General features: G+C 41.2%; 1 protein-coding gene and 1 long non-coding RNA gene across 2 annotated transcripts in view; one reads left to right on the top strand and one right to left on the bottom strand.

The window, feature by feature from the left end:
* Positions 1-81: 81 nt before the first annotated feature.
* Positions 82-3,011, bottom strand: LOC139475912 (uncharacterized). The gene is made up of 3 exons (XR_011654031.1): positions 2,949-3,011; positions 1,516-1,582; positions 82-638 (listed from the first exon to the last, which is right to left on the bottom strand). It is a non-coding gene; the product is annotated as an uncharacterized lncRNA (long non-coding RNA).
* Positions 3,012-3,165: 154 nt separating this feature from the next.
* The window catches only part of LOC139475212 (protein MMS22-like), a 52,539-nt gene continuing 28,800 nt past the window's right edge, over positions 3,166-26,904 (top strand). Inside the window, exons 1-16 of the mRNA XM_071258462.1 lie at positions 3,166-3,177; positions 3,855-4,044; positions 5,700-5,832; positions 6,244-6,369; positions 11,265-11,314; positions 11,988-12,051; positions 13,347-13,491; positions 13,898-13,988; positions 16,795-16,922; positions 19,008-19,124; positions 20,980-21,061; positions 22,632-22,756; positions 22,933-22,992; positions 23,433-23,552; positions 24,079-24,131; positions 25,620-25,676. Of these exons, the coding sequence (XP_071114563.1) occupies positions 3,166-3,177; positions 3,855-4,044; positions 5,700-5,832; positions 6,244-6,369; positions 11,265-11,314; positions 11,988-12,051; positions 13,347-13,491; positions 13,898-13,988; positions 16,795-16,922; positions 19,008-19,124; positions 20,980-21,061; positions 22,632-22,756; positions 22,933-22,992; positions 23,433-23,552; positions 24,079-24,131; positions 25,620-25,676 (1,553 nt within the window). The remainder of the gene's footprint in view (positions 3,178-3,854; positions 4,045-5,699; positions 5,833-6,243; positions 6,370-11,264; positions 11,315-11,987; positions 12,052-13,346; positions 13,492-13,897; positions 13,989-16,794; positions 16,923-19,007; positions 19,125-20,979; positions 21,062-22,631; positions 22,757-22,932; positions 22,993-23,432; positions 23,553-24,078; positions 24,132-25,619; positions 25,677-26,904) is intronic.

Below are 26,904 nucleotides of genomic sequence, written 5' to 3'. Positions count from 1 at the left end.
TAACAGAGTCGACATTTTTGTAAGAACACTTTTTATTTTCTTCACTTAACAGCATGCCATTTTGTTGTGAGAATTACAACTAATAATTATATAATTATGTACATCAGGGTAATAGATATATTCTGCAGTCATAGTCAAAGGCCAAAGTTTCAAAGACATCAGCACTTGGCTTCAAATATCTTGTCATCCTTTTTACCTTCACTTCATGCATATATATATATAACTGATTTTTACTATTTTACATAGAGCTCTAGTTTTAACATCCGAACAATAACGACAGCCACGGGAATTTACAAAATCTCCATCAGTTAGTTGTGGCGTCCATTCTCAGGGGAACAAGAAACATTGTGAAGCGGTTGCGCAGAGTTCCTGATCAAATTATTCTGCTTGTCACTTGTGTTTTGTTTCATTGTCTTGTATCACAGTTTGACACAGGTGTTAACGGAAAATGACAAGAAATAAGAACACAGAAGCGATGATGATGGAGAACAGCACAAATGAAGAGGTTTCCTTCGGTGCTGTGGAGGCCGGAGGGCTGGCTGGTGGTGGTGTCGTTATTCCTGCCGACGGAGGCGTTGTCGTTGTGGTTGGCGTTGGTGTGGGATTATAACCAGTTGTTGATGTTGTGGCTGATGAAACTAGACCAAAGCAAACATGGTTCAATCACCAGCAGTTGTTTGAGGTAGCATAGTTATACTGTCTTAACTGTGTTTATTTTGTGCTTTATTTGTGTGTTTGTTGTTTAATGACGCACTCAGCAATATTCCAGCTATATGACTGTGGTCAGCAAATAATCGAGTCTGGACCACACAATCCAGTGATTGACATCATGAGCACCGATCTACGCAATTGGGATACGATGACATGCATCAACCGACTCAGGGAGCCTGACCACCCGATCCCGTGCGTCGCCTCACGACAAGCATAGTCGCCTTTCACGGCAAGCATGGGTTGTTGAAGACCTATTCTACCCCGGATATTTTTGTATTTATACATAGTCGTCTCTTAGGGCAAGCTGGAGACCAATTCTAACCTGGATCTTCTAGGGTAGGTTCAACTATGACAGGTATGCAGAAAAACATACAATCGCAACTAAGAAGTTACAATTGCATTGTACCAGATACCGGTCGTCCAGATTTGTTTCATGCTTCTAAAACAGCGACACCAACAGCATGTCTTTTTGACAAACAGGGGGATCAAGCTAAACAATGCAGACAGAATGACCCGGCAAACATTTGTATGGTTAAATATGATTAAACCACGAAATTGAACATCCAAGTTATTCACAGTCAAAGAGGGAGGATTTCCTTATATATTTTAAGGTTAAATAAACAGTTTCAATTTCAAGCCCGCTGCCTTATTGTTCAATGAAAATTAAGATCCTTCTAAAAATGTCTCCATCCAGGGTATCAAAAGAGGGTTAGCACCCCCATTCATAGACCAAATACATGTCTCCCCAGTTAGGCCTGCTAAAGTGAATTTTGAGATCTGTTGGAAAAACAAAACAATCCATACCTTGCAGTACAGCAAGAAGACACAGGGCTGCCAATCCTAAAAGGTACACTGCTTTCGTCATGTTGCCCTGAAAGAAAACAAAACAAAACTGCAATGATGCATTTGTGCAACAGCAGCAGGACAGTAGGTGCAATATCAGTGTTCACTAAAATCTACAGAATGCAGGACAGACAGACTGGGCGTTTCAACTATTGAAACATATCTTGAGCATTGTCTGGATCCAAAGCTGAAAACAATAGTAGCCAAAATGAAGCACTCTGCATCGTTTTGGTGAATTTAATATGCTTAAAATAAACAGTAGGAACAGTACGTTCATTTTCTAGGACATTGGCTGCTCGTCAAAATGCCAAAACCCCAAATGTCCTACATATATATACTTTAAAATTAGTCATGTCATAGAAGAATGCCCTATCAAAAGTTGATAAAATCGTGAAAATGTCCAAATGGTATTTCTCTCCAACAAAATCACTGCTGGATGGTGAGAAAATCCTTCCTGCGAAAATAGGCACGAGCAATTAAACTGCTTGTTTTGATCTAGATCTGGTTAGAAAACAGCGGAAGTCAATGCTCAAGTCATACGCATGTAACTCGTATACGTCTAATTAAGGGAGAAAGTACCCTTGAAGTTCATTTTAGATCAGATCTAGACCTATAATTGGTGCCAAGAAAGTTTCTATTTGTGCTTGGATCTAGTTATAGCCATTTTTTCATGTTATTTCTGAAATGTTCCGTGAACAAAGTTAACTGTGCCAACAACTTTGATTTTTGTGAGACTGTGCAAATGCGCGTATTTCTGTCCATGGAAAAAGTTGCAGTAGATTTCTGTACACTAACACACTCCTGCGCAGTGAGGACAGGCAAATTTGCACATCACGGGACCTGACTTCTCTTGTATGTGAACTACACGCGCTCGCCTGCCAGTCCAGTCCGGCCTAATAAAAGCATTTCAATTCAGTGTGCCTTATATATTGTTTGTATCATTATAAACAAGTAAATTATTACAACTGCTAGGACAGTGAGAGATGTAACAACCACACAAATTTACCTCACAGTTAGCTGGCCAATGTGTTTGTAAAATAGGCCCTAAATATAAATACGCAAACGGAAATAGTTCTAATCGTCTTGGGATATTTTCTCAATGAAAGTTCGCTATTTCATGAGACATGATCTTAATGTGCTGAATTTTGAAAATAGAAACAGATGAAAAGCATTGAATATGTAATTTGTTGAATTTGCCATGTAAGATGTAACTAGCGTTTGCGTGAAGGGCCAACCAGTGTGTCGCATTTTTGTGAGAAAAATACAACCTAGATCTATCGAATGAAGAAAACACAAACAGTACAATTACTGAGGATAAGTAATATCAATTCCAGCTTTTGCATGTATAAGAACAATTCTGACAACCTTACATTATGCAGCATATATGTACTCACGTGTGTAAGAATCAAAACTACAAAGCCGAGATTTCGGAACAACAACAAAACCGCCCGTTATTTACGCAACTGGAACATGACGTCATACTTATCGTTAATGACGTCATGTGAAAACGTGACAATGCTCTTGCATCGAAGGAGAAAAAACACCTTTTCAAATAACCCCCGAATGAATGTATTTTACATTTTTTTGTCTCCTGTATATATCTCAGAAAATATGTACAACGATGTAACTAAAAACACTTTACATTGTTACTGTTATTAATGAAGTTGCTCTGGCTGTAGATCATTTTTCGAAGCCGGCTGTTCTTTGAAACAAGAAGATGAGAGTAGCCTCCCTTTGTATTTCCAGCGGGAAAGAGAAGCATTTCAAAGCGCACTTTATTTCAAGGCAATTTTGTCATTATGCATTTAGATCTACATTTATTAGTATGAGGGCCTTGTCATTTTACCTTGTGTGTTAAAGCAAAAGGTAAGACACGCAGTAATAGTGTCGATTCATATGAACGGCCGAATGAACAACCGATAACTTGTTTACAATGACAGTTTAATAGGGGGCCTAATAGCTGTCATGTTAGGCCTACTTGTCAGTGTCAACTAGGATAGTGGCCGATCAAAGGTTTTCTCGTGTTAGTTGCAGACATTGGCCTCTTTGAACCAATGCGTGCCGTTGAGGTGTTTGGTTAACTCTTACTTGATTTTGTTTATGTGTCTGGACTAATCAGGAAACAAATAATAAAAAGTATGCTGATGTGATTTATCTCATGTGTATGAAGCAGACCTACACCTACAGTAGGTTTATTTGTATTTTGTAATCTATTATTTTTAGCCCAAATAGGAAGTGGTAGTGTTGTTTGTACACATAAAGTGACATTTTCTAACATGACATTTTGATAAAATTTGTAGGTTGGGAATAAACCTAAGATCATTCATGGGTTCAATGAGAATGAAAGTCTTTTGAAGACAATGTGTGACGCGGACAGTTGCTCGATGACTCCACCCCACTCCCCCCTCCCCCTGCAGTTTGAGGACTTCATGGAACCATCCCCCCCAAAACTTCTCAGAGGGCCAATCAATGGTCAGGACGGCAACCATGGTAACTACAAATATACTCAAAGACTAAAAAATCTGAACATGTTCTTATTTAGCATATATCATATAATCTTTTCAAAGTCTTATTTCTTTTTCTTTCCAGATTATATTGGTGTTTAATTTGGGCTGACAACTGACCCCATATATTTGCCATACACTTTCCAAAGATTTGAATGTTCTTTTCAATTAACGTTAAACTAATTCCAAATTTGATGTTCCATTTCTGTTTTCTTGTTACATGTTATGTACAGTGAAAAGTCTCGTTATTTTCACTCCCTATCCCACGTGTTAATGGATTGAAATTGATCATTCCTTGTTGGTATGACCTTTATAACTTGAATGCAGTTTAAGATATAATGATAATTAAGGTGCATGGTCAGATTTGCTTTGTTTCCTGTTGTTTATCCTTGTTGTAATACCCTAATACAGAAATATTTAATGTTCACATTCACTTTCTGTAGATTGTTCCATGACTACAAACTATGTTAATCTCTTTACTATAACACATTCGCTCTCGTTTATTAATTTGCGCTGTTGAATTAAATTTTACAAAATAATTAACTTGTTCTGTGAGGATGAGGTGTTAAGGAACATCAGTTGTTGTGTAGAGACTGATTGTTCAGTTGCACATATCTGAATCTGGCATATTCCACATGTTGAGCCCTGTGAAGATCCAGGCAAGAATTGGTCCTCAGCAACCCATGCTTGCTTTGAGAGGCGATCAGGCAGCCAGGCTCACTGTCTTGGTTGATGCATGTCATCGTATCCCAATTGCTTGGATCAATGCTCATGATGTCAATCTCTTTATTGTGTGGTCCAGACTTGATTATTTCCAGACCGTCCTCATATAGCTGGAATATTGCTAAGTGCGGCATTAAACAAAAAACAAATAAACAAACAAACAAACAAACAAACAAAGAAACCGCCTTCTCCAGGTGCCGCCAAGTAAATGAATCAGTTTGCACCACCCAAATATTGGCTGCGCCATTTTATCACATATTGAAACACTGTATTTTGAGTTATTATGAATATTAAGTAACTTGAGAGAAAATGAACTTATGAATGTGCTTCAGTATTTTATTTGGAGGAAATCTGTATATGGCCTTTCTCATCTTGACATCCAGTAAACAACCTTAAACAAAAGTTTCAAAGTGGCTGTTGTGATTGTAACTTCACGAGTGACTGTTCTAGTGGTAATTGTGAAGAGTTTGTTCTGCAAGTTCACTGCATTCAGACCTCTGTACTTCACTATTTTCATGAACTTTTGTTTCCTGGATTCTAATAGATTTGCAGCCAGTTCTAAAAGAATTCAGTTTTCCACTTTTATAACTTTGCCGTGCACTTGTGGTGAGAAATATTACCTGCACTAGATGCAAACTGGCAATAAAAGTAACGCTAGCAATGTTTTACCTGGCCTGGTGCAGCTTGGATAGAGAAAACTCGATCCCTGTATATAACATTGGTTTAGCAGGTACCTGTTGTCATGCTTGAAACGAGACGTTCCTTACATATTGTGATATCTTTGGTTGTTTCTTAACATATATATAAACAAGTTCCTTTATTTAGTTTGAGTAGACAGGGTAGAACACACAAGCCTTGTTGTACTAGTTGTAGAATTTTATTATTGAGGAGCAGTATTTGTAAAATATTCTCTTAAAGTCATTGCTTTAGATGACGAAGTTCCTGAGTCTCGGACTGTGCCCTGTTTTACATGTGGTGGAGATGTGCATGGGATTTGTAAGACTTTTTATCTCCATGACAACAGCATCATCAAAAAGGGAGCCCTTAAGCGGTAGGTATTTAATAAAATCTCCAATATCTTGAAGCACAATTATTATGATAGGATACAGCCGTGTTGTTTCTGGAGATATAGGTATGATTTGTTGTTTATCATTTCTTTAGATAATTTGAATATTGAGTTTAAATTATTTAAATAATTTCTCTGGATGCGTGATTTTTTAAATAAATATTTATCCATTGATTGATTAGTTTGTTGTGGTCTATCTGTTTCTTCTATCGGAAGTTGTAATTGAAGTGTTTTGCAGATTTGTTATGTTTGAAATTGATTATATCTTTCTGTATAAAAATACTAGGTGATGTTGGTAGGAATTGTGATACTTATCATATTGTTAGGTAAGTGGATATATCATTTGATGTAGGTTTGCATGTTATATCCAGCTGATATTTTCACTTGTTTTGTCAGCATGATTCACCCCAGCCCGGAGCTGTCACCGGCATCAAGGGCCGTGGTGATGGAGCTGTTTGGCTTCCAGTTTGTCAACCAGCTTGCTCTCATTGAACACACACAGAAGCTGTTTCTGCTAGCAAAGTGAGTCGCACTCCATTTATCATTGAACACACACAAAAGATGTTTCTGCTAGCAAAGTGAGTCGCACTCCATTTATCATTGAACACACAAAAGATGTTTCTGCTAGCAAAGTGAGTCGCACTCTATTTATCATTGGAATATGTGTTTTTAAAAAAATAAATTGTGACTACAGTGCAAAACGGCTATATTAATTCATGTTTGAGGGACTTTAAGGTCTCACCCTTCAAATTCATGAAATACATTACAGAAATGTAAAACAGTGTACAATGTAAAATCCACTCTTTTGGGTCATGAGAGACCTTACTTTTGGTCAATGAAATCATACTATGAGTCCCTGTGTTACAGGTTCTGTGTGAGTTCGTGTGTTATAGGTTCTGTGTGAGTTCGTGTGTTACAGGTTCTGTGTGAGTCCCTGTGTTATAGGTTCTGTGTGAGTCCCTGTGTTATAGGTTCTGTGTGAGTCCCTGTGTTATAGGTTCTGTGTGAGTCCCTGTGTTATAGGTTCTGTGTGAGTCCCTGTGTTATAGGTTCTGTGTGAGTCCCTGTGTTATAGGTTCTGTGTGAGTCCCTGTGTTATAGGTTCTGTGTGAGTCCCTGTGTTATAGGTTCTGTGTGAGTCCCTGTGTTATAGGTTCTGTGTGAGTCCCTGTGTTATAGGTTCTGTGTGAGTCCCTGTGTTATAGGTTCTGTGTGAGTCCCTGTGTTATAGGTTCTGTGTGAGTCCCTGTGTTATAGGTTCTGTGTGAGTCCCTGTGTTATAGGTTCTGTGTGAGTCCCTGTGTTATAGGTTCTGTGTGAGTCCCTGTGTTATAGGTTCTGTGTGAGTCCCTGTGTTATAGGTTCTGTGTGAGTCCCTGTGTTATAGGTTCTGTTTGAGTCCCTGTGTTATAGGTTCTGTGTGAGTCCCTGTGTTATAGGTTCTGTGTGAGTCCCTGTGTTATAGGTTCTGTGTGAGTTCGTGTGTTACAGGTTCTGTGTGAGTCCCTGTGTTGTAGGTCATTTCAACAGTTTTTCAACCTTATGTCAACAAATCCACAAGAACTTTAAAACACATTGGACTATTTCTATCTAAAGTTATGCAGTGTTTGCATTGTGTTCCAAAATAAGGGGGTCCCCTGTGACACAGTAGCCGCGAAGCTATCTAGGGGGGTTTGGGGGCATGCCCCCCCAAGAAATTTTGTTAAATGTGGACCTGAAATGGTGAACTTTAGGCCATTCTGAGCATAAATAAGTGTGTGGTTAAAATCTTTAAGTCTCAGTTTTTATGTGTGTACACAAGACATCTTTGAAATCTTCATAGATTAGCCACTTGACTCTTTCAACACCAGTCAACCAGAAGCTATAACTGCTGTGACACCAAGTTCCCAGAGACTCTTGTGTGATAGATGAAGCCAACATTTATCAAGGAAAATATCTGCTTGTAAAACATTAGTCCTGCACCATGACTGTGGGATATATATATTTTGTGAAAACAACACCAATTTAGAAACGTATACAAAACCATGTCCAGCCAGCTCTAGCTAGAAAATCAGCAAAGGGGAAATCATATTATTATTTTTAGAGTCGAGAAAGGTATTGTGTAATATAAGATTTCATAGACTAAATGTTAGTCTAGTAAAACATCATCCTACTGTTTATATATACATATTTATGTTTATCACATTATTTAAATAAAGCATTTATAACTTAAGTAAGTTGTAAATAAAAACAAATGTACGCTAACACATTCAAACGTCCAGATTGAGGACCAAGGAAGGGTAAATTTGACGATTTTTGTCAAATATAAACAAACCTAAAATCCACTTACCTATTTCTTTTTTATTTTCATTGGTTACCTGATCGGGAAAGTATTTTATGATTAATTGTAAATAGTATCTGTCATCACCAATTTCTTGATACCTGCGGCTGTCAGTAACATGAAGAAATACGTCTGTTTTCGAAGCTTCGTGTTAGAAAGTTTATTTTTTCATCTACACTAACCTCGCCAAGTCTTTTCGTCGCTGTAAGTTTGTCGCGTGCTTTCTTCCCGATATCTGCTACGAGGGTGGTGATTGGTCAGACTAGAGTACATGACCTAAGGCTGTCAATCGAATTACAGCAATGGCACGTGTGTAATCAAAGATTTTGACGAACGTTTATTGTTATTCTGAACGTTTCAAGCAGGAAACTCGCGATCTAATTAAAAAACACGGAACTTCGCTGTAATTTCGACAACTTATAGATATATTTTGGTTGATGTTACTTATTACTTTGTATACTAGATTTAAAGATTTGCTTGAAACGTCTTTGTTTTGCTCTTTGATATGTTCGATGTGGACCGTTGTCGAAGTGTGTGTCCGAGAATTTTATTCAATAACATCGCGGGAAATAGTGAATCATTTAATCTTTCGATAAAAAATGATAAATTGAAATGGAATACGTATTTTAGACATTGTGAAATGTGATTGATTTAATAAATGAATGATATGACAGGTAGGTTCATAAAATTATATAGATCTACCCTTTATTTTGACGTGACTACGACATGGCTGGTCTACCGGCCTACGGTGTTGAAAGAGTATATTGGCACTTCAAGCAAACTTTCTTGAAACCTATTTTTCTTTTGACAAAGTTCGGGGATGCCATTTGGACTTTAGTCCTTGACATTGACAAATACTGTTCACAAGGTCTGCGATAGGCTTACGTTTCTATTTCCGTTTTGTAAACCAATCAGAGATGCCATTACGGACACGACATGGAAGAGAAACGTCATCGGATACCTCTCAGTTTCCCGCGTTCCCGCAGAAATCTGGCTTGCACCGGAATCCCGCGAATATTGGATACACATTATCACATAGGTTTTGGGAGCGAGAGAAACACAAAACAAAACAACAATAAGTTTTTTCAAAATAAAAAATGTGTAAGGGGACGCGTGAAGGTTGGTTTTTTGGCGTCCTATTTTTTTTCAGTGCATATTTTTGTATATGGGACGCCGTAAACGCAAACACTGGTTATGAGTATACATAACTCATCACTGTTCTAACGTATTCTAAAACTATTTGTCTTAACATAACGCCATAGTACATAAGCATGTATGATCTACATTATGTTAACATGTATTATGGGCTGGAGGCCTGATTACTGAATATGTCTGTCTGTCTGTCTGTCTGTCTGTCTGCCCTGTGTTATAGGTTCTGTGTGAGTCCCTGTGTAGTAGGTCCCTGTGTTGTAGGTCATGTGTGGGTCCCTGTGTTGTAGGTTCTGTGTGAGTCCCTGTGTTATGGTCATGTGTGAGTCCCTGTGTTATGGTCATGTGTCAGTCCCTGTGTTATTGTCATGTGTGAGTCCCTGTGTTGTGAGTCCCTGTGTTGTAGGTCATGTGTGGGTCCCTGTGTTGTAGGTTCTGTGTGAGTCCCTGTGTTATGGTCATGTATGAGTCCCTGTGTTATGGTCAAGTGTCAGTCCCTGTGTTATCGTCATGTGTGAGTCCCTGTGTTATGGTCATGTGTGAGTCCCTGTGTTATGGTCATGTGTGAGTCCCTGTGTTATGGTCATGTGAGAGTCCCTGTGTTATGTTCATGTGTGAGTCCTGTGTTATGGTCATGTGTGAGTCCTGTGGAGTAGGTCATGTGTGAGTCCCTGTGTTGTGAGTCCCTGTGTTATGGTCATGTGTGAGTCCCTGTGTTGCAGGTCATGTGTGAGTCCCTGTGTTATGGTCATGTGTGAGTCCCTGTGTAGTAGGTCATGTGTCAGTCCCTGTGTTGCAGGTCATGTGTGAGTCCCTATGTTATGATCATTTGTGAGTCCCTGTGTTATGGTTATGTGAGTCCCTGTGTTATGGTTATGTGAGTCTCTGTGTTATGGTTATGTGAGTCTCTGTGTTGCAGGTCATGTGTCAGTCCCTGTGTTGCAGGTCATATGTGAGTCCCTGTGTAGTAGGTCATGTGTGAGTCCCTGTGCTGTAGGTCATGTGTGAGTCCCTGTGTTATAGGTCATGTGTGAGTCCCTGTGTAGTAGGTCATGTGTGAGTCCCTGTGTTATGGTCATGTGTGAGTCCCTGTATTGCAGGTCATGTGTGAGTCCCTGTGTTATGATCATTTGTGAGTCCCTGTGTTGCAGGTCATGTGTGAGTCCCTGTGTTATAGTTATGTGAGTTCCTGTGTTATGGTTATGTGAGTCCCTGTGTAGTAGGTTCTGTGTGAGTCCCTGTGTAGTAGGTCATGTGTGAGTCCCTGTGCTGTAGGTCATGTGTGAGTCCCTGTGTTGCAGGTCATGTGTGAGTCCCTGTGTAGTAGGTCATGTGTGAGTCCCTGTGTTGCAGGTCATGTGTGAGTCACTGTGTAGTAGGTCATGTGTGAGTCACTGTGTTGCAGGTCATGTGTGAGTCCCTGTGTAGTAGGTCATGTGTGAGTCCCTGTGTAGTAGGTCATGTGTGAGTCCCTGTGTTGCAGGTCATGTGTGAGTCCCTGTGTAGTAGGTCATGTGTGAGTCCCTGTGTAGTAGGTCATGTGTGAGTCACTGTGTTGCAGGTCATGTGTGAGTCCCTGTGTAGTAGGTTCTGTGTGAGTCCCTGTGTAGTAGGTCATGTGTCAGTCCCTGTGTAGTAGGTCATGTGTCAGTCCCTGTGTAGTAGGTCATGTGTGAGTCCCTGTGTTGCAGGTCATGCGTGAGTCCCTGTGTTGCAGGTCATGTGTGAGTCCCTGTGTAGTAGGTCATGTGTGAGTCCCTGTGTTATAGGTTCTGTGTGAGTCCTGTGTTGCTGATCATGTGTGAGTCCTGTAGAGTAGGTCATGTGTCAGTCCCTGTGTTGCAGGTCATGTGTCAGTCCCTGTGTTGCAGGTCATGTGTCAGTCCCTGTGCTGTAGGTCATGTGTGAGTCCTGTGGAGTAGGTCATGTGTCAGTCCCTGTGTTGCAGGTCATGTGTGAGCAGCATACAGTCTGGTGTTTTAGGACCATCAGAAGAAGGTAAGAGGAGGAAACTGGCTTTAATTTCTTCGTTAGAATTGGGAACACTATACAACAAAGTACAGATAATTGAATTCATAATCTGGCATACAGAGTTTCAAAAGTATAAGCTATTTAACTGTTATTCTACTTCAACCAATATTATTCATAAAAGCCATTGACTCTTTGTAAAGGATTCAATGTGTGAATCATTTCACAAAGAAGTGATATTAAGATTCATTTTAAATACCAACAAATTAATGTTTCTTTCAGTCATGTCAATAGTGGGGGGCACGGGTGGCCCAGTTGTCTAAGGCGCCGCAATTTGCTGTGCAGAGTTGCGTCCCTTGGGCACGCCAGAAACCTATGATTGTGGGTTCAAATCCCGGTTCCCCCCGATTATGGTTCTAGGTTTGTCAGCACCATACCCGTGCTCATGGGTTTCACTGAAGTGGTAAACGTCTGAGACCTGCATCTCTTCGAGCTTTCCTCCCACATTAAGCTGACACGCCGCGATATAACTGGAATACTGTTAAAAGCGGCGTTAAACACAACTCCCTTTCTCATGTCAATAGTGGGATTACATGACCTTCTAAAATACAAAAAAAATAGATTATGGAAAATGGCATAACCCAATACTGAAATTGTTGATGCTACTGCTGCTTGTGATGAACGTTGTTCGTCCTTCCTCCAGGTCCAGGAGAGCTCCGGAAACAGCTGCAGGAATTCCTGGAATATATCAAACAGTTCTTGCTGCAGTAAGTGTTTTACAGAACTCTCATTCCATTTTTTGTGAATTCTGTACAACTCAAAAAAAGTTAAGGACCACCCAATTCTTTCATATCACTATATAGACCGCCTCCGTGGTTTAGTGGTAGAGCGTCGCCTGGATAGTGGAAGGTCCGGGGTTCCCTGTCTGGTGCTCAGCATTAAGGGGCTAAAACAAGGACTGGTCGGCTCGGAGTCAGTATACTGTGTCTGAGTGGGGTATTTAACTGCCGCATGGTATCTCAGTGTGCTAGCACTATAAATCGGCATCAGTCTGGACTAGTACAAGCAGCCACACACATAAGCATGCACGTTGCTATATAAGTGCAATGATCTTGGACGCGACGTTAAACCTCACCTCACCTCACCTCACCTCACCTCACCTCACCTCACCTCACCTCACCTCATATCACTATAGTGAAACTGTCATGTCCGAAGTGGTTAACAGCTGTATCACTTCAAGCTTTCCTCCCACATTAGAAAGGCCATGTGAGCTTGTGTCTTCGCAAGTCATTCATCGGCCTCGTCCATGAACTGTATATATCATCAACTTCTCCAAAATTTCTTGATGGACTCAGCTGAAATTTTGTGTGGATGTGTGTTACTATAAATGGGTTCGAGTTTGTCAAGGCATCAAATTGGAAAATGTAAAAAGATCATGTATCATCTGTTGTAAAGATCTCCTCGTAAGCCACTGGACCAGCGGCTGGCACAGCACATGTGTTTAAAGACCTATTTATGGCTCCTGCAATATGAAATGTGAGGCGAGGTGTTCAGGTAGGGCAGATAAATGAGGAATAAGAAATAGGCATTATCCCAAGAGCCCCAGTCAGTTCATGACCCCTCAAGATCCGGAATAGAACAGGTCTTCAGCAACCCATGCTTGCTGTAAAAGGCGACTAATGGGATCAGGTGGTCAGGCTCGCTGACTAAGTTGAGCATGCCATCGTATCCCAATGGCGTGGGTCGATGCTCATGACATCAGTCACTGGATTGTCTGGACCAGATTATTTACAGACCGATTATTTATTGATTATGCACAGACCACTGTCATATAGTTGGAATATTACTGAGTGCGGCGTTAAACAACAAACAAACTGTTTATCCCATGTTAACGATATCCTGAAGGAGAGGTTCAAGCATTTGAGGAAGTTTTGGTTGGTGTTGTTATTTGTGTAATATTATCACTGACACAAAGTCTGGCCAGTAAGTGTTTTTAGACTTCTTTCCTCCGAATCTGTAATTCCTGGTAAACAATGTTTTTGATTCTGTGATTGTTCTTCAGCTTCCTGCCAACAGACGTGAAAAGGAGGGAGGTGTTCGTGACAAGTCTCGTGTCGGAGCTCCATGGCCTGTTGCTGTACTCGGGCCGTCTGTCCGACGTTCTCCAATTCGTGCCTCACTCGGCACCCGTCTTCTTTGGGAACAAGGTGAGGAATAGGAAGGAGTCCTGCTAACATGGCTAAGACTGATCATCTCCATGGTCAATTGATAGAGCGTCTACCTGCGGAGTAGAAGGTCAAGGGTTAAAACATGGTACTTGTTGAGCTGTCTACTGGTCAGCTTGGAGTAGGCAGTCTGTGTCTGAGTGGGGTATCCATGTTAAACTGCAGCATGGTAACTCAGTATATATGTCCATATGACTGCTACACTCAGATACTCATGCAATCAGAAATACAAAATATGTGTTATGTCATCATTGGCTCTCTTAATACAATTTCTACATTTAATGTATGTAACATTGAATCCTTGTGTAATGTAATGTGTAAGATCACAAAGAATAAGGTAAGGTATAGATTTATGCCCAAAACATGTGAGTTGAATTGTGTACTTCAGACTGACGGCAGCCATCACCAGTTCCACCTTCAGCTGGACCTGTACTGGAGTCTGCTGGACATCTTCAACATCATCTACACCCAGTGTGCAGGTACCATACTCGGTCTAATATGCCCCCCCTTACTGCATGCTTGATGTGAGACTTGGCTTAATGGGTATCACGTGATCCCTTGTACTGCATGCTTGACGTAAGTCTTGACATAATGGGGATCATGTGATCCCTTGTACTGCATGCTTGACGTAAGACTTGACATAATGGGGATCACGTGATCCCTTGTACTTGATGCTTGACGTAAGACTTGACATAATGGGGATCATGTGATCCCTTGAAATGGATGCTTGACGTAAGACTTGACATAATGGGGATCACGTGATCCCTTGTGGTGCATGCTTGACGTAAGACTTGACATAATGGGGATCGTGTGATCCCTTGTACTGCATGCTTGACGTAAGACTTGACATAATGGGGATCGTGTGATCCCTTGTACTGGATGCTTGACATAAGACTTGACATAATGGGGATCGTGTGATCCCTTGTACTGGATGCTTGACGTAAGACTTGACATGATGGGGATCGTGTGATCCCTTGTACTGGATGCTTGACGTAAGACTTGACATAATGGGGATCGTGTGATCCCTTGTACTGGATGCTTGACGTAAGACTTGACATAATAGGGATCATGTGATCCCTTGTACTGGATGCTTGATGTAAGACTTGACATAATGCGGATCATGTGATCCCTTGTACTGGATGCTTGACGTAAGACTTGACATAATGGGGATCATGTGATCCTTTGTACTGGATGCTTGACGTAAGCGTTGGCTTAATGGGGATCACGTGATCCCTTGTGCTGCATGCTTGACGTAAGACTTGACATAATGGGGATCGTGTGATCCCTTGTACTGGATGCTTGACGTAAGACTTGACATAATGGGGATCATGTGATTCCATTGTATTGCATGCTTGACGTAAGACTTGACATAATGGGGATCATATGATCCCTTGTACTGGATGCTTGACATAAGACTTGACATAATGGGGATCATGTGATCCCTTGTACTGGATGCTTGACGTAAGACTTGACATAATGGGGATCGTGTGATCCCTTGTACTGCATGCTTGACATAAGACTTGGCTTAATGGGTATTACGTGATCCCTTGTACTGGATGCTTGACGTAAGACTTGGCTTAATGGGTATCACGTGATCCCTTGTACTGGATGCTTGACGTAAGACTTGACATAATGGGGATCATGTGATCCCTTGTACTGGATGCTTGACGTAAGACTTGACTTAATGGGGATCATGTGATCCCTTGTACTGCATGCTTGACGTAAGACTTGACATAATGGGGATCGTGTGATCCCTTGTACTGGATGCTTGACGTAAGACTTGACATAATGGGGATCACGTGATCCCTTGTGCTGGATGCTTGACGTAAGACTTGACATAATGGGGATCGTGTGATCCCTTGTACTGGATGCTTGACGTAAGACTTGACATAATGGGGATCATGTGATTCCATTGTATTGCATGCTTGACGTAAGACTTGACATAATGGGGATCATATGATCCCTTGTACTGGATGCTTGACATAAGACTTGACATAATGGGGATCATGTGATCCCTTGTACTGGATGCTTGACGTAAGACTTGACATAATGGGGATCGTGTGATCCCTTGTACTGCATGCTTGACATAAGACTTGGCTTAATGGGGATCATGTGATCCCTTGTACTGGATGCTTGACGTAAGACTTGACATAATGGGGATCGTGTGATCCCTTGTACTGCATGCTTGACATAAGACTTGGCTTAATGGGTATTACGTGATCCCTTGTACTGGATGCTTGACGTAAGACTTGGCTTAATGGGTATCACGTGATCCCTTGTACTGGATGCTTGACGTAAGACTTGACATAATGGGGATCATGTGATCCCTTGTACTGGATGCTTGACGTAAGACTTGACTTAATGGGGATCATGTGATCCCTTGTACTGGATGCTTGACGTAAGACTTGACATAATGGGGATCATGTGATCCCTTGTACTGGATGCTTGACGTAAGACTTGACATAATGGGGATCATGTGATCCCTTTTGCTGGATGCTTGACGTAAGACTTGACATAATGGGGATCATGTGATCCCTTGTACTGGATGCTTGACGTAAGACTTGACATAATGGGGATCATGTGATCCCTTGTACTGCATGCATGGCGTAAGCGTTGGCTTAATGGGGATCATGTGATCCCTTGTACTGGATGCTTGACGTAAGACTTGACATAATGGGGATCATGTGATCCCTTGTACTGGATGCTTGACGTAAGACTTGACATAATGGGGATCACGTGATCCCTTGTGGTGCATGCTTGACGTAAGACTTGACATAATGGGGATCGTGTGATCCCTTGTACTGCATGCTTGACGTAAGACTTGACATAATGGGGATCACGTGATCCCTTGTACTGCATGCTTGACGTAAGACTTGACATAATGGGGATCGTTTGATCCCTTGTATTGGATGTTTGACATAAGACTTGACATAATGGGGATCATGTGATCCCTTGTACTGGATGCTTGACGTAAGCGATGGCTTAATGGGGATCATGTGATCCCTTGTACTGGATGCTTGACGTAAGACTTGACATAATGGGGATCATGTGATCCCTTGTACTGGATGCTTGACATAAGACTTGATATAATCCTTGTACTGGATGCTTGACGTAAGACTTGACATAATGGGGATCATGTGATCCCTTGTACTGGATGCTTGACGTAAGACTTGACATAATCCTTGTACTGGATGCTTGATGTAAGACTTGACATAAAATGGGGATCATGTGATCCCTTGTACTGAAACGCCTAACTGTAACTGAGAGGATGCCTTCCTTGACCAGGTGTGAGTGTGAGACAGCCCCTGTGTGCCGCGATGGAGGACGCCATGACAGATGTTGGCTATCTGGACCAGCTGATGCAGCTGGTGGTCTGGGATCTGCTGTCTGCAGCTGTGGTCAAGTTTAATAAGGTACAGTTAATTCTATTCAGCAGTGTATTGCAGTTGGTTGTGTTCAACAGTCATTAAATCAGATCATAGTTCTCATTACCGCAAAAGAAAGATCTAAGGACACCCATCACAGGTCATGTCAGACGGACCTTCCGTGAACTTTGACCCACCAATGAAATGAGTAACAAGAAATCAACATTAGCCAATCAGAAGCAACTTTCTCGATTAGTGCGACCTTTGTTTCAAACTGGCGACTTCACTTTGGAAGATATTTGGACAAATTCTTGATTCAAAATTTGAAAACTGAACAAAAGAACATTCTGGGATGTCAAATAGATATATCAGTACTTCCCATGGGCTGTGCAAAGTCGCTTCCGTTCAAATGTTTATCCTATTGAAGCAAGAACTAGACTGTTGCGCAGTAAAATATAAACTATTAACAAAAATGCGAATTCCCTTACTATTGTATGTGGGGAACTAAACGTGACTCTTTTACTGTTGTATGTGGGGAACTAAACGTGACTCTTTTACTGTTGTATGCGGGGAACTAAACGTGACTCTTTTACTGTTGTATGTGGGGAACTAAACGTGACTCTTTTACTGTTGTATGTGGGGAACTAAACGTGACTCTTTTACTGTTGTATGTGGGGAACTAAACGTGACTCTTTTACTATTGTATGTGGGGAACTAAACGTGACTCTTTTACTGTTGTATGTGGGGAACTAAACGTGACTCTTTTACTGTTGTATGTGGGGAACTAAACGTGACTCTTTTACTGTTGTATGTGGGGAACTAAACGTGACTCTTTTACTATTGTATGTGGGGAACTAAACGTGACTCTTTTACTGTTGTATGTGGGGAACTAAACGTGACTCTTTTACTGTTGTATGCGGGGAACTAAACGTGACTCTTTTACTATTGTATGTGGGGAACTAAACGTGACTCTTTTACTGTTGTATGTGGGGAACTAAACGTGACTCTTTTACTGTTGTATGTGGGGAACTAAACGTGACTCTTTTACTGTTGTATGTGGGGAACTAAACGTGACTCTTTTACTATTGTATGTGGGGAACTAAACGTGACTCTTTTACTGTTGTATGTGGGGAACTAAACGTGACTCTTTTACTATTGTATGTGGGGAACTAAACGTGACTCTTTTACTGTTGTATGCGGGGAACTAAACGTGACTCTTTTACTGTTGTATGCGGGGAACTAAACGTGACTCTTTTACTATTGTATGTGGGGAACTAAACGTGACTCTTTTACTGTTGTATGTGGGGAACTAAACGTGACTCTTTTACTATTGTATGTGGGGAACTAAACGTGACTCTTTTACTGTTGTATGTGGAGAACTAAACGTGACTATCTTGATATGATAAAATAATTCAGATAATAAACGTGAATCTCTTCTTGAAAAAGATGAAGAATTGTAAATGTGACAAAATTAACTAAATATGATTCTCACAATCTATTGCTATCAACCTATCAGTCTAGTCCTATTTTGGCTAGCATTTTTGCGTCCCATTGCGACATCCTATCTTAACTAACACGTTCTACAATGTCCTACCTTGACGAGCTATAAAACAAAATTGTTGAATGTCCGACATATCATGCCATTCTGAAGCTATCAAACCAAAGTGAACTTAACTCAAGTAAGTCTGATGTACCTCGTTTTGCACGTGCTCGGACAGCATGTGCCATGTCATACTTTTGTTTCTTCCACGGAGCAAGATGTGTTCCAGCTATCTGTTCCAGCTGACCATGTCTCAAACCACAGACAATGCTTGACAGATTCAGCCTGTAAAGCCTGTCACTGTCGTTCGGAAAACCCAGTGTTAAACTTTTCAAGGTTGCATGATTAGAAAACACATTCCAACTTCCTGACTCTCTGATTGGTCGGATGAAAGGTTGTTCTGACTTGACCCTTAATGTGATGTCCTCTGATCATTGTTTAGCGGTAGCAAGAACTGAGATCTGTTTTGATGAGATTGCTTGTGTTCAGCAATGTATTGCAGTTACTTGTAATTATAATTATGAAAATGCATAATAAATAAATAAAAATATCTAAAACCAAGTGTTGTGAATGACAGAAGCTGTGTTTTGCAGATGACGGTGAGCAGTGACTACCTGCGAGTGTCCCCCTTCACATGTACCTGTGTGCTGGAGATGTGGGTGGGGCTCATCCACCTCGCCTCCCACCGACACAAGGCCCTAGGGGAGGAGGTACAGTCCTTTATCTACAGCATTGTTTCTTGACTAGAGCATTTCTGGTGTCCCCCCCCCGTGATATTGCTGGAATATTGCAAAAAGCAGCGTAAAACCATACTCACTCACTCACTCACTCTTGACTAGAGTGATGCTGTTTGTATGTAACTGGTCACATTTGCATTAGAGTAGGAAAATTTCAATTTATTTTCTTAATGATAAAAGGATACTTCTTATGTTATTATCGATGCTTGAGCTTTCTGATCCGGTGAAATTGACTTTATTTCCCCTCCATCCATGTAATGTAGGCAGACTTTATTTCCCCTCCATCCATGTAATGTAGGCAGACTTTATTTCCCCCCCATCCATGTAATGTAGGCAGACTTTATTTCCCCCCCATCCATGTAATGTAGGCAGACTTTATTTCCCCTCCATCCATGTAATATAGGCAGACTTTATTTCCCCTCCATCCATGTAATATAGGCAGACTTTATTTCCCCTCCATCCATGTAATGTAGGCAGACTTTATTTCCCCTCCATCCATGTAATGTAGGCAGACTTTATTTCCCCTCCATCCATGTATTGTAGGCAGACATATTTCCCCTCCATCCATGTAATGTAGGCAGACTTTATTTCCCCTCCATCCATGTAATGTAGGCAGACATATTTCCCCTCCATCCATGTAATGTAGGCAGACTTTATTTCCCCTCCATCCATGTAATGTAGGCAGACTTTATTTCCCCTCCATCCATGTAATGTAGGCAGACTTTATTTCCCCTCCATCCACGTAATGTAGGCAGACTTTATTTCCCCTCCATCCATGTAATGTAGGCAGACTTTATTTCCCCTCCATCCATGTAATGTAGGCAGACTTTATTTCCCCTCCATCCATGTAATGTAGGCAGACTTTATTTCCCCTCTATCCATGTAATGTAGGCAGGTAGTGGCCTGCATAACTTAGTGCTGGGACTGGTAACTTGGGTGCTCGGCCCTCACAGGACTATCCGTACCCGTGGTTAGTCATGTGATTTATTGTTTAACGACAATAACAATCAAACTCCATGGTTAAACTACAAGTCGCTAATTATGAATGTGTTCTTTGACTTTTGTATGTTTGAGTAGAGATAAAGCTTCTGTCAACATGATCAGCTCGTTTTATGCGTGTATCTTTCCAGGGCTACGGTAAAATAATTTTCAATTGGAAACCTGCGGTACCAAGTAGTGCTGGTAATAGGGGTCTGGTACCCGGGTTGTAAATTTGGACTCATCCCAGCCCTAGCATATTTGTTGTGTAATCATTGTTACCGATAGAGGGGCATTGGAACTATGACAGATGAAATGTGGTGCTCTCTGATATAGAGGGGTGTTGGAACTATTTTGTGTCAACACATTTGTAATGTGGTGCTCTCTGATATAGAGGGGCGTTGGAACTATTTTGTGTCAACACATTTGTAATGTGGTGCTCTCTGATACAGAGGGGCGTTGGAACTATTTTGTGTCAACAATTTGTAATGTGGTGCTCTCTGATATAGAGGGGCGTTGGAACTATTTTGTGTCAACACATTTGTAATGTGGTGCGCTCTGATATAGAGGGATGTTGGCACTCTGTTTGCTTTTTTTATGGCGTCATGATTGACATTTGAAGTGTTTCTGAATGGTACTGTTAAAATGCTCCATATTTATTCACAAAACATTACCCACACATTTACCTGAATATTTGCTGATGAAGTAATTTTGTCATCAGGGGGATGTGGCCCTGCTTGCTTGAGTGTTTGGGCTTGGCTGGAAAGGGGAGTTGCTTTCTTCTGGAAAGGTCTTGTGTTCAGTGTTAACACTGATTGTTGTAGAGTACATGTTGTTGTTTTTGGTCCAGTCCTTCTGGGTGCGTTTCTACGGCATCATACAGGAAGTGTGCGATGTGAAGGAGCAGGCAGAGGCTGGACCACACGTTTACGGTAAGAGAACCCAGACGTGCGTACAGGGGGGAAATGGATTTTGCAGATTTTGCATGCAATGGTTCGTACAATAAATGATGTACATTTATGAATTGTATTGTGTTATATTTTGACATTTTTAGTTTGAAAATTCTCTGGCACAAAGATTAATGGCTAATGCAGCAATATTCAGATTCACTTGCTCATCACTCTTCGTGTTCAGTGAGCTGGTCCTCACTGATGATGGATGGTAATGACGGCTAGGGGTGAAACATCTTCCCGAGGCAAGGGAGTTAACTGACTTTAAAAGTCCAGTTTCCACCCTTGCCGAACTAGGCTGGGATTATGGAGTTACATTTTGGCTGGACTAACGAGTTTATGCATAGTACAATCAAAATCGGGCTCTGAAATCGAAATCCGGTTCGTAAACTGTCATGCAGATTTCGGTCGATTGGAGGCTTTGCAAAGCATGTGCACCGCTAACTTGTTGTCAACAGATATTTTCTAAATGTTTTCATGTTTTTAATCAAGGTGCTCGCATGATTTGATGCACTCCGTGATGTAAGACTCGTTTTATCACAATATAGATTTTGATTATCGATCAGATTGACTTGACGGGGTGCCACCGTTTTGTTTGAAGCAAATGCAAGTGATACGAGGGGTGGAATCTGATTGGTCCATAGGAGAGGCATAGAACTTGTAATAGCCACTGATGGCACCATGATCGAGCCCAGGAATTCCAGCCTCGTTAGGCAAGGGTGGAAACTGGACTTTTAATAGTCAGTTAACTCTCTTGCTCGGGAAGATTGGGGTGAAACGGAGCATCGTGAGTTTTCACGTGACGATACGATACATGATACATTTTTATCTATATTGATACAAGATACAGTTGCTGAAAAAGATTACTTACTACTCTCTTAATGAATCCTGGTGTATTTGTCAGTCAGATATCGCAAAATGGGTTGTCATTGGCGTTTCAAGTTCACTACAAAAATATCAACTGCAAACATGTGTCTACAGCTAGCTTTTCCTATTTAACCTGCTCTGAAATATTTATTGTCAAGAAGTTTCCATGCGATTTGACGTAAATATGGGTATCGTGATGCGTATCGTATCGTATTGTATCGTATCGTATTGTATCGTATCGTATCGTATCGTATCGTATCGTATCGTGACCTATGTATCTTCACTTTGCTGTATCATTTCACCCCTAATAACGATACATTTCCATCTGTCATCATGCACCTAAAGGGGTACGGGTGGCCGAATCGTCTAAGGCGCCACTATTTGCTGTGCAGAGTTGCGTCCCTTGGGCACGCCAGAAACCTGCCGGTTCGCCCCGATTATGTTTCTAGGTTTGTCAGCACCATACCAGTGCTCGTGGGTTTCATTGAAGTGATAAACGTCTGAGACCTGCATCACAATGGGCTTTCCTCCAACATTAAGCTGACACACTGCAATATAACTGGAATACTGTTAAAAGCGTCCAACTCACTCACTCACTCACTCACTCACTCACAGATTTTGATTTAAAGGCAGATACACAATAAGCAGAAGTATGCAACCAGCCATGAAAGTGTTCTCTTTTCAGACAGTGACGTGTTCGTCAACCCTCCCGGCGCCAAGCCCAAGAACCCTGTTGGGTTCAGCCTCTGGGTCATCACACACGTCGCCCATGTCTTCACAGTCGATGAAGCTGGCCATCCCAGGACTCTGGTCAGTCAGATTCCATCCTTTAGTTGATGATGATTATATTTTGTAATCATTCAGTTACTTCAGTTACTCATTACGATTCTGTAATAATCAGTAATGAACTCGGTAGGAATCGAGGTGACCCAGGTGATTGTGTAGATGCAGGATGATCAGTATTCGTCATTTTGCCTTTTCCTCAGGAGCCACCGCACAGCAACTATTTCATCATGAAGAACATCTTACAGAAGAACCTGTCTTCAGTAAGTGATTTTCAAACATCTTAAAAACAATCCCTCGTACTATACTGTCTCCCCGCAGGCGACTGGGGTGAAGATGCTTGTGTGATGTGTGAGACTGATACAACTGGACTGCCTCTTGTCTAGTTGTAGAGCCTCTGTTGTCTAGTTGTAGAGCCTCTGTTGTCCAGTTGTAGAGCCTCTGTTGTCTAGTTGTAGAGCCTCTGTTGTCTAGTTGTAGAGCATCCGCCTGGAGAGCGGAAGGTCGGGGTCATACCAAAAGATGTTAAGAGAAGATACTTGTTGTTTCCTTGCCTGGCACTCGGGATATAGGGGATAAAACGACCAGTTGGCTCAGAGTTTACTGTGTCTGTGTGGGTATTCTTGTTAAACTGTATCTCAGTGGGCTAGCAGTATAAAATCGCCTCACCTCACCTGATAGTACTGTGGTTGTCTCGCTGCAGTCGACTGTGACGGAGCCGGAGATGCGGAGCTACCTCCTGTGCTGTCTGACTGTGGCCAGGCTGTGGGGACCAGAGACTTCACTCATAGCACTCCTGTGGGACCACTTTTATCGTAAACTGGTGAGATTCATCTTTCATTACAAATACCACACGTGTATCTTTGAGTTGTATTTAGAAACTGTAGTATCAGTAACGGTCCAGGATTCACTCATGGACTTCCAAGTTCATTTTCGTCCTGGGACAGTGGCATAGCCTAGTGGTTAAAGCGTTCTGTCGTCACGCCGAGAACCCGGGTTTGATTCCCCATATGGGTACAATGTGTGACGACCATTTCTGGTGTCCTCCGCCAGAATATTGCTGGAATATTGCTAAAAGCGGTGTAAAACCGTACTCACTCATTTTCTTTCTTTGAGTGCAATGTTTTGAGACAGTTATTTCTTTCTCAATGTTGGAAATTACCTTTTATGGAAATCAGTCACATTTTGAAACAAAATTTGTTTCAGTCAGGATTCATTTTCAGAAAGATTCAAACAGAAACTTGATAAATTACAATACATGTGTTGCAACCTGACCCTGGAGTTCAGTCGAGTAGTTTCATGTCTGGCTCACCTGACTGTGTGTCTTATAGTTGCTGTATGTGTTTCAGAACAACTCATTCCAAGTGTCGTCCACAAGCCTCGACGGACTGGCCCAGATCAGGTCAGTATCCTTCAGCCATTTTGTCACTGACATATTCTTTAGGGTCACGGGACCATTGTACTGCATACTTGTTGTAGGATACGAGAGTGAAGACCAGATGTCATGATGTTGTAACCTGATTGTTTGTGTCTCTGTGTTTGCTTTGTTTATATATATATATATAGGAATGGGTGCTGTCCGTCCGTCCTTCCATCCTTCAGTCCATCCGTCCGTCACATTTCATTTCCGAGGCAGATCTTGAAAACCGTACCATATTTCTTCACCAATCTCTTCACATGGATAGGTCTAGTGGTGAACTAGTGCCTTTTGATAGTTTGGATTTAAAAAAAAAAAAAATTCAAGTTTCCATGGCAACGACTTTGACTTAGACGGAAAATGGTGGTAGTCCTTGTTTCCGGAGCAGATCTTGAAAACCGTAACATATTTCTTAACCAAAAGTGGCACATAGATAGGTGCTCCATCGCTCCTAATAAAAATAAAGAAGTTGTTCGTCCATATGTCTCATCCTTACTCATTACAAATACAGTTACATATTCTATCATAAACTGCAGATGGAAAAACAACACCAGTAATAACTTTTTTTAGTGTTGCAATTAGGCCACAGGAGCTAATGCATTGCACACAACCGGACATGTCATATTGGCAGGGGATATGAGTATTTCATACTTGTTATTTACCGATATAAGATAATACTGATTGTCTTATCGCTCCACTTTTGGATGCGAACGTTCGTCCACTGTGTTTTATCTGTGTAGCACAGCTACATCAATAAGAACAACTTACTGGACACTTCCCTTTGGAAAAAAATGTCGTCCAGTATGTGAACAATGTCTTATCGTGAAATAAACCATGCTTTGTTCATCATTGTTCTTTGCGATATACCACGTAGTTATAAAAGAAAAGGTACAGAGAATTGAAATGAGAATTGTGAGAATATCCATGAAATACCAACTTTAACCCACCTGTTGGCAAAATACACCCCTCATAGATTATTCGATCTCCCTGGCGTGTGTTTTATTGTACGATATACAACTCCCACTCGTCGTTTATTTCTCAAATAGAATGCAGAAATCACCTGCATGAACGCTACTGCATTGAATAATGCACATCTCACTATTTTAACTTCCATACATAGTGCTGTTGTAGACGTTTGGCACCACGTGGTTCACTTGGAGCAGCACATGAACAGATGCAAATTAGGAGTAACTATAAATTGCATTTTAAGCCAATCTAGTTTAAAAATGCTTATGCTTTCTTTCATAAATATCCTTGAGTCTGGAGCCAAGTGTGTAAGCATATGCTGCATACCCAAAAAAGATTATTAATACCCAATGAATGAATGAAAAGGAATATATGTAATATGCAGTCTGTTTGCTTGTCATGGTTAAACTCTAGGTACAATTGTTGTGTCCCCTTGAGTTCTATTCTTGCAATGCAGCATGAGGGAACATGGAACTCCTATCCCTCACATGCTTCTTTTGATTTCAGCAAAACCTCCAAGACATTGCTGACTCAGTGTAAGAAATGGTGCGCCGAGGAAGAGAGGTAGGCCCCACTCGTGATGACAGCGTCTCATTCTTGAGAAAACTTGGTGATTTGTGGACCAGTCATTTATTACAGGGAAAGGGGTGGGTGACAGATTTTTGATGCACTAATGTAATGAAAATAATGACCCTCCCCTACTGCTTGTCCTATTTTTTCATGAACTTCCCAGAGGGGACAAAATGCAAATGCACTTTATGTTTTATTATAAAATGTATATTTTAACATTACGTACCCTCCCAAATTATGTGTATTATGTTTATGCCCCCCTCCCCAAAAGACTGTCATATTTTTTGGTGACCCCCCTGATTTATTCTGACCCACCCCACCCTGTAATAAATGGCCAGTCCCTTAAATGTTCATCATTAATATTGATTAAAGAGAAACTATGTGCCACAATACCAGCCACGGTAAAGACAGAGTTGTTTATGTGAAACTTTGCCTTTGTCTCGGTTCAATCCATCTTCCCGAGGCAAGTGAGTTAACTGACTTTAAAAGTCCAGTTTCCACCCTTGCCGAACTAGGCTGGTATTATGGAGTTACATTTTGGCTGGACTAACGAGTCTATGCATAGTCCAATCAAAAGCGTGCACCGAAATCGAAATCCGGTTCGTAAAGTGTCATGCAGATTTCGGTCGACTGCAGGATTTGCAAAGCATGTGCACCGCTAACTCGTCAACAGATATTTTCTAAATGTTTTCATGTTTTTAATCAAGGTGCTCGCATGATTTGATGCACTTCGCGATGTAAGACTCGTTTTATCACAATATAGATCTTCATTATCGATCAGATTGTCTTGACTGGGCGCCACGGTTTTGTTTGAAGCAAATGCAAGTGATACGAGAGGTTAAATCTGATTGGTCAATAGGAGAGGCATAGAAAGGACATAACTCGTAATAGCCACTGGTGGCGCTTCGATCGAGCCGAGGAATTCCAGCCTAGTTTGGCAAGGGTGGAAACTGTACTTTCAAAGTCAGTTAACTCTCTTGCCTCGGGAAGATGTGTTCAATCAGACTAAGTGGTGTTTCAGCTACTGATCTTGCTAGGATGACCTATTTCCCGGGCCGACAAACATCAGCAACATGTTATGTAAAACAGGAACAACTCAAACTGTCCATTGAAATCAGAGTCAAATGACACAAATAAAAAGAATGTGTATTGCCAGCTTTAAACATCACCGCAAATGTCTATGTATTCGATATGTACAAATGGAAAGATTTGTAACTGTTTT

This window comes from Haliotis cracherodii, unplaced genomic scaffold (assembly GCF_022045235.1).
Source record: "Haliotis cracherodii isolate W230 unplaced genomic scaffold, xgHalCrac1.p SCAF_3, whole genome shotgun sequence".
NCBI lineage: Eukaryota > Metazoa > Mollusca > Gastropoda > Lepetellida > Haliotidae > Haliotis > Haliotis cracherodii.
This window is presented reverse-complemented; position numbering and strand designations above follow the sequence as displayed.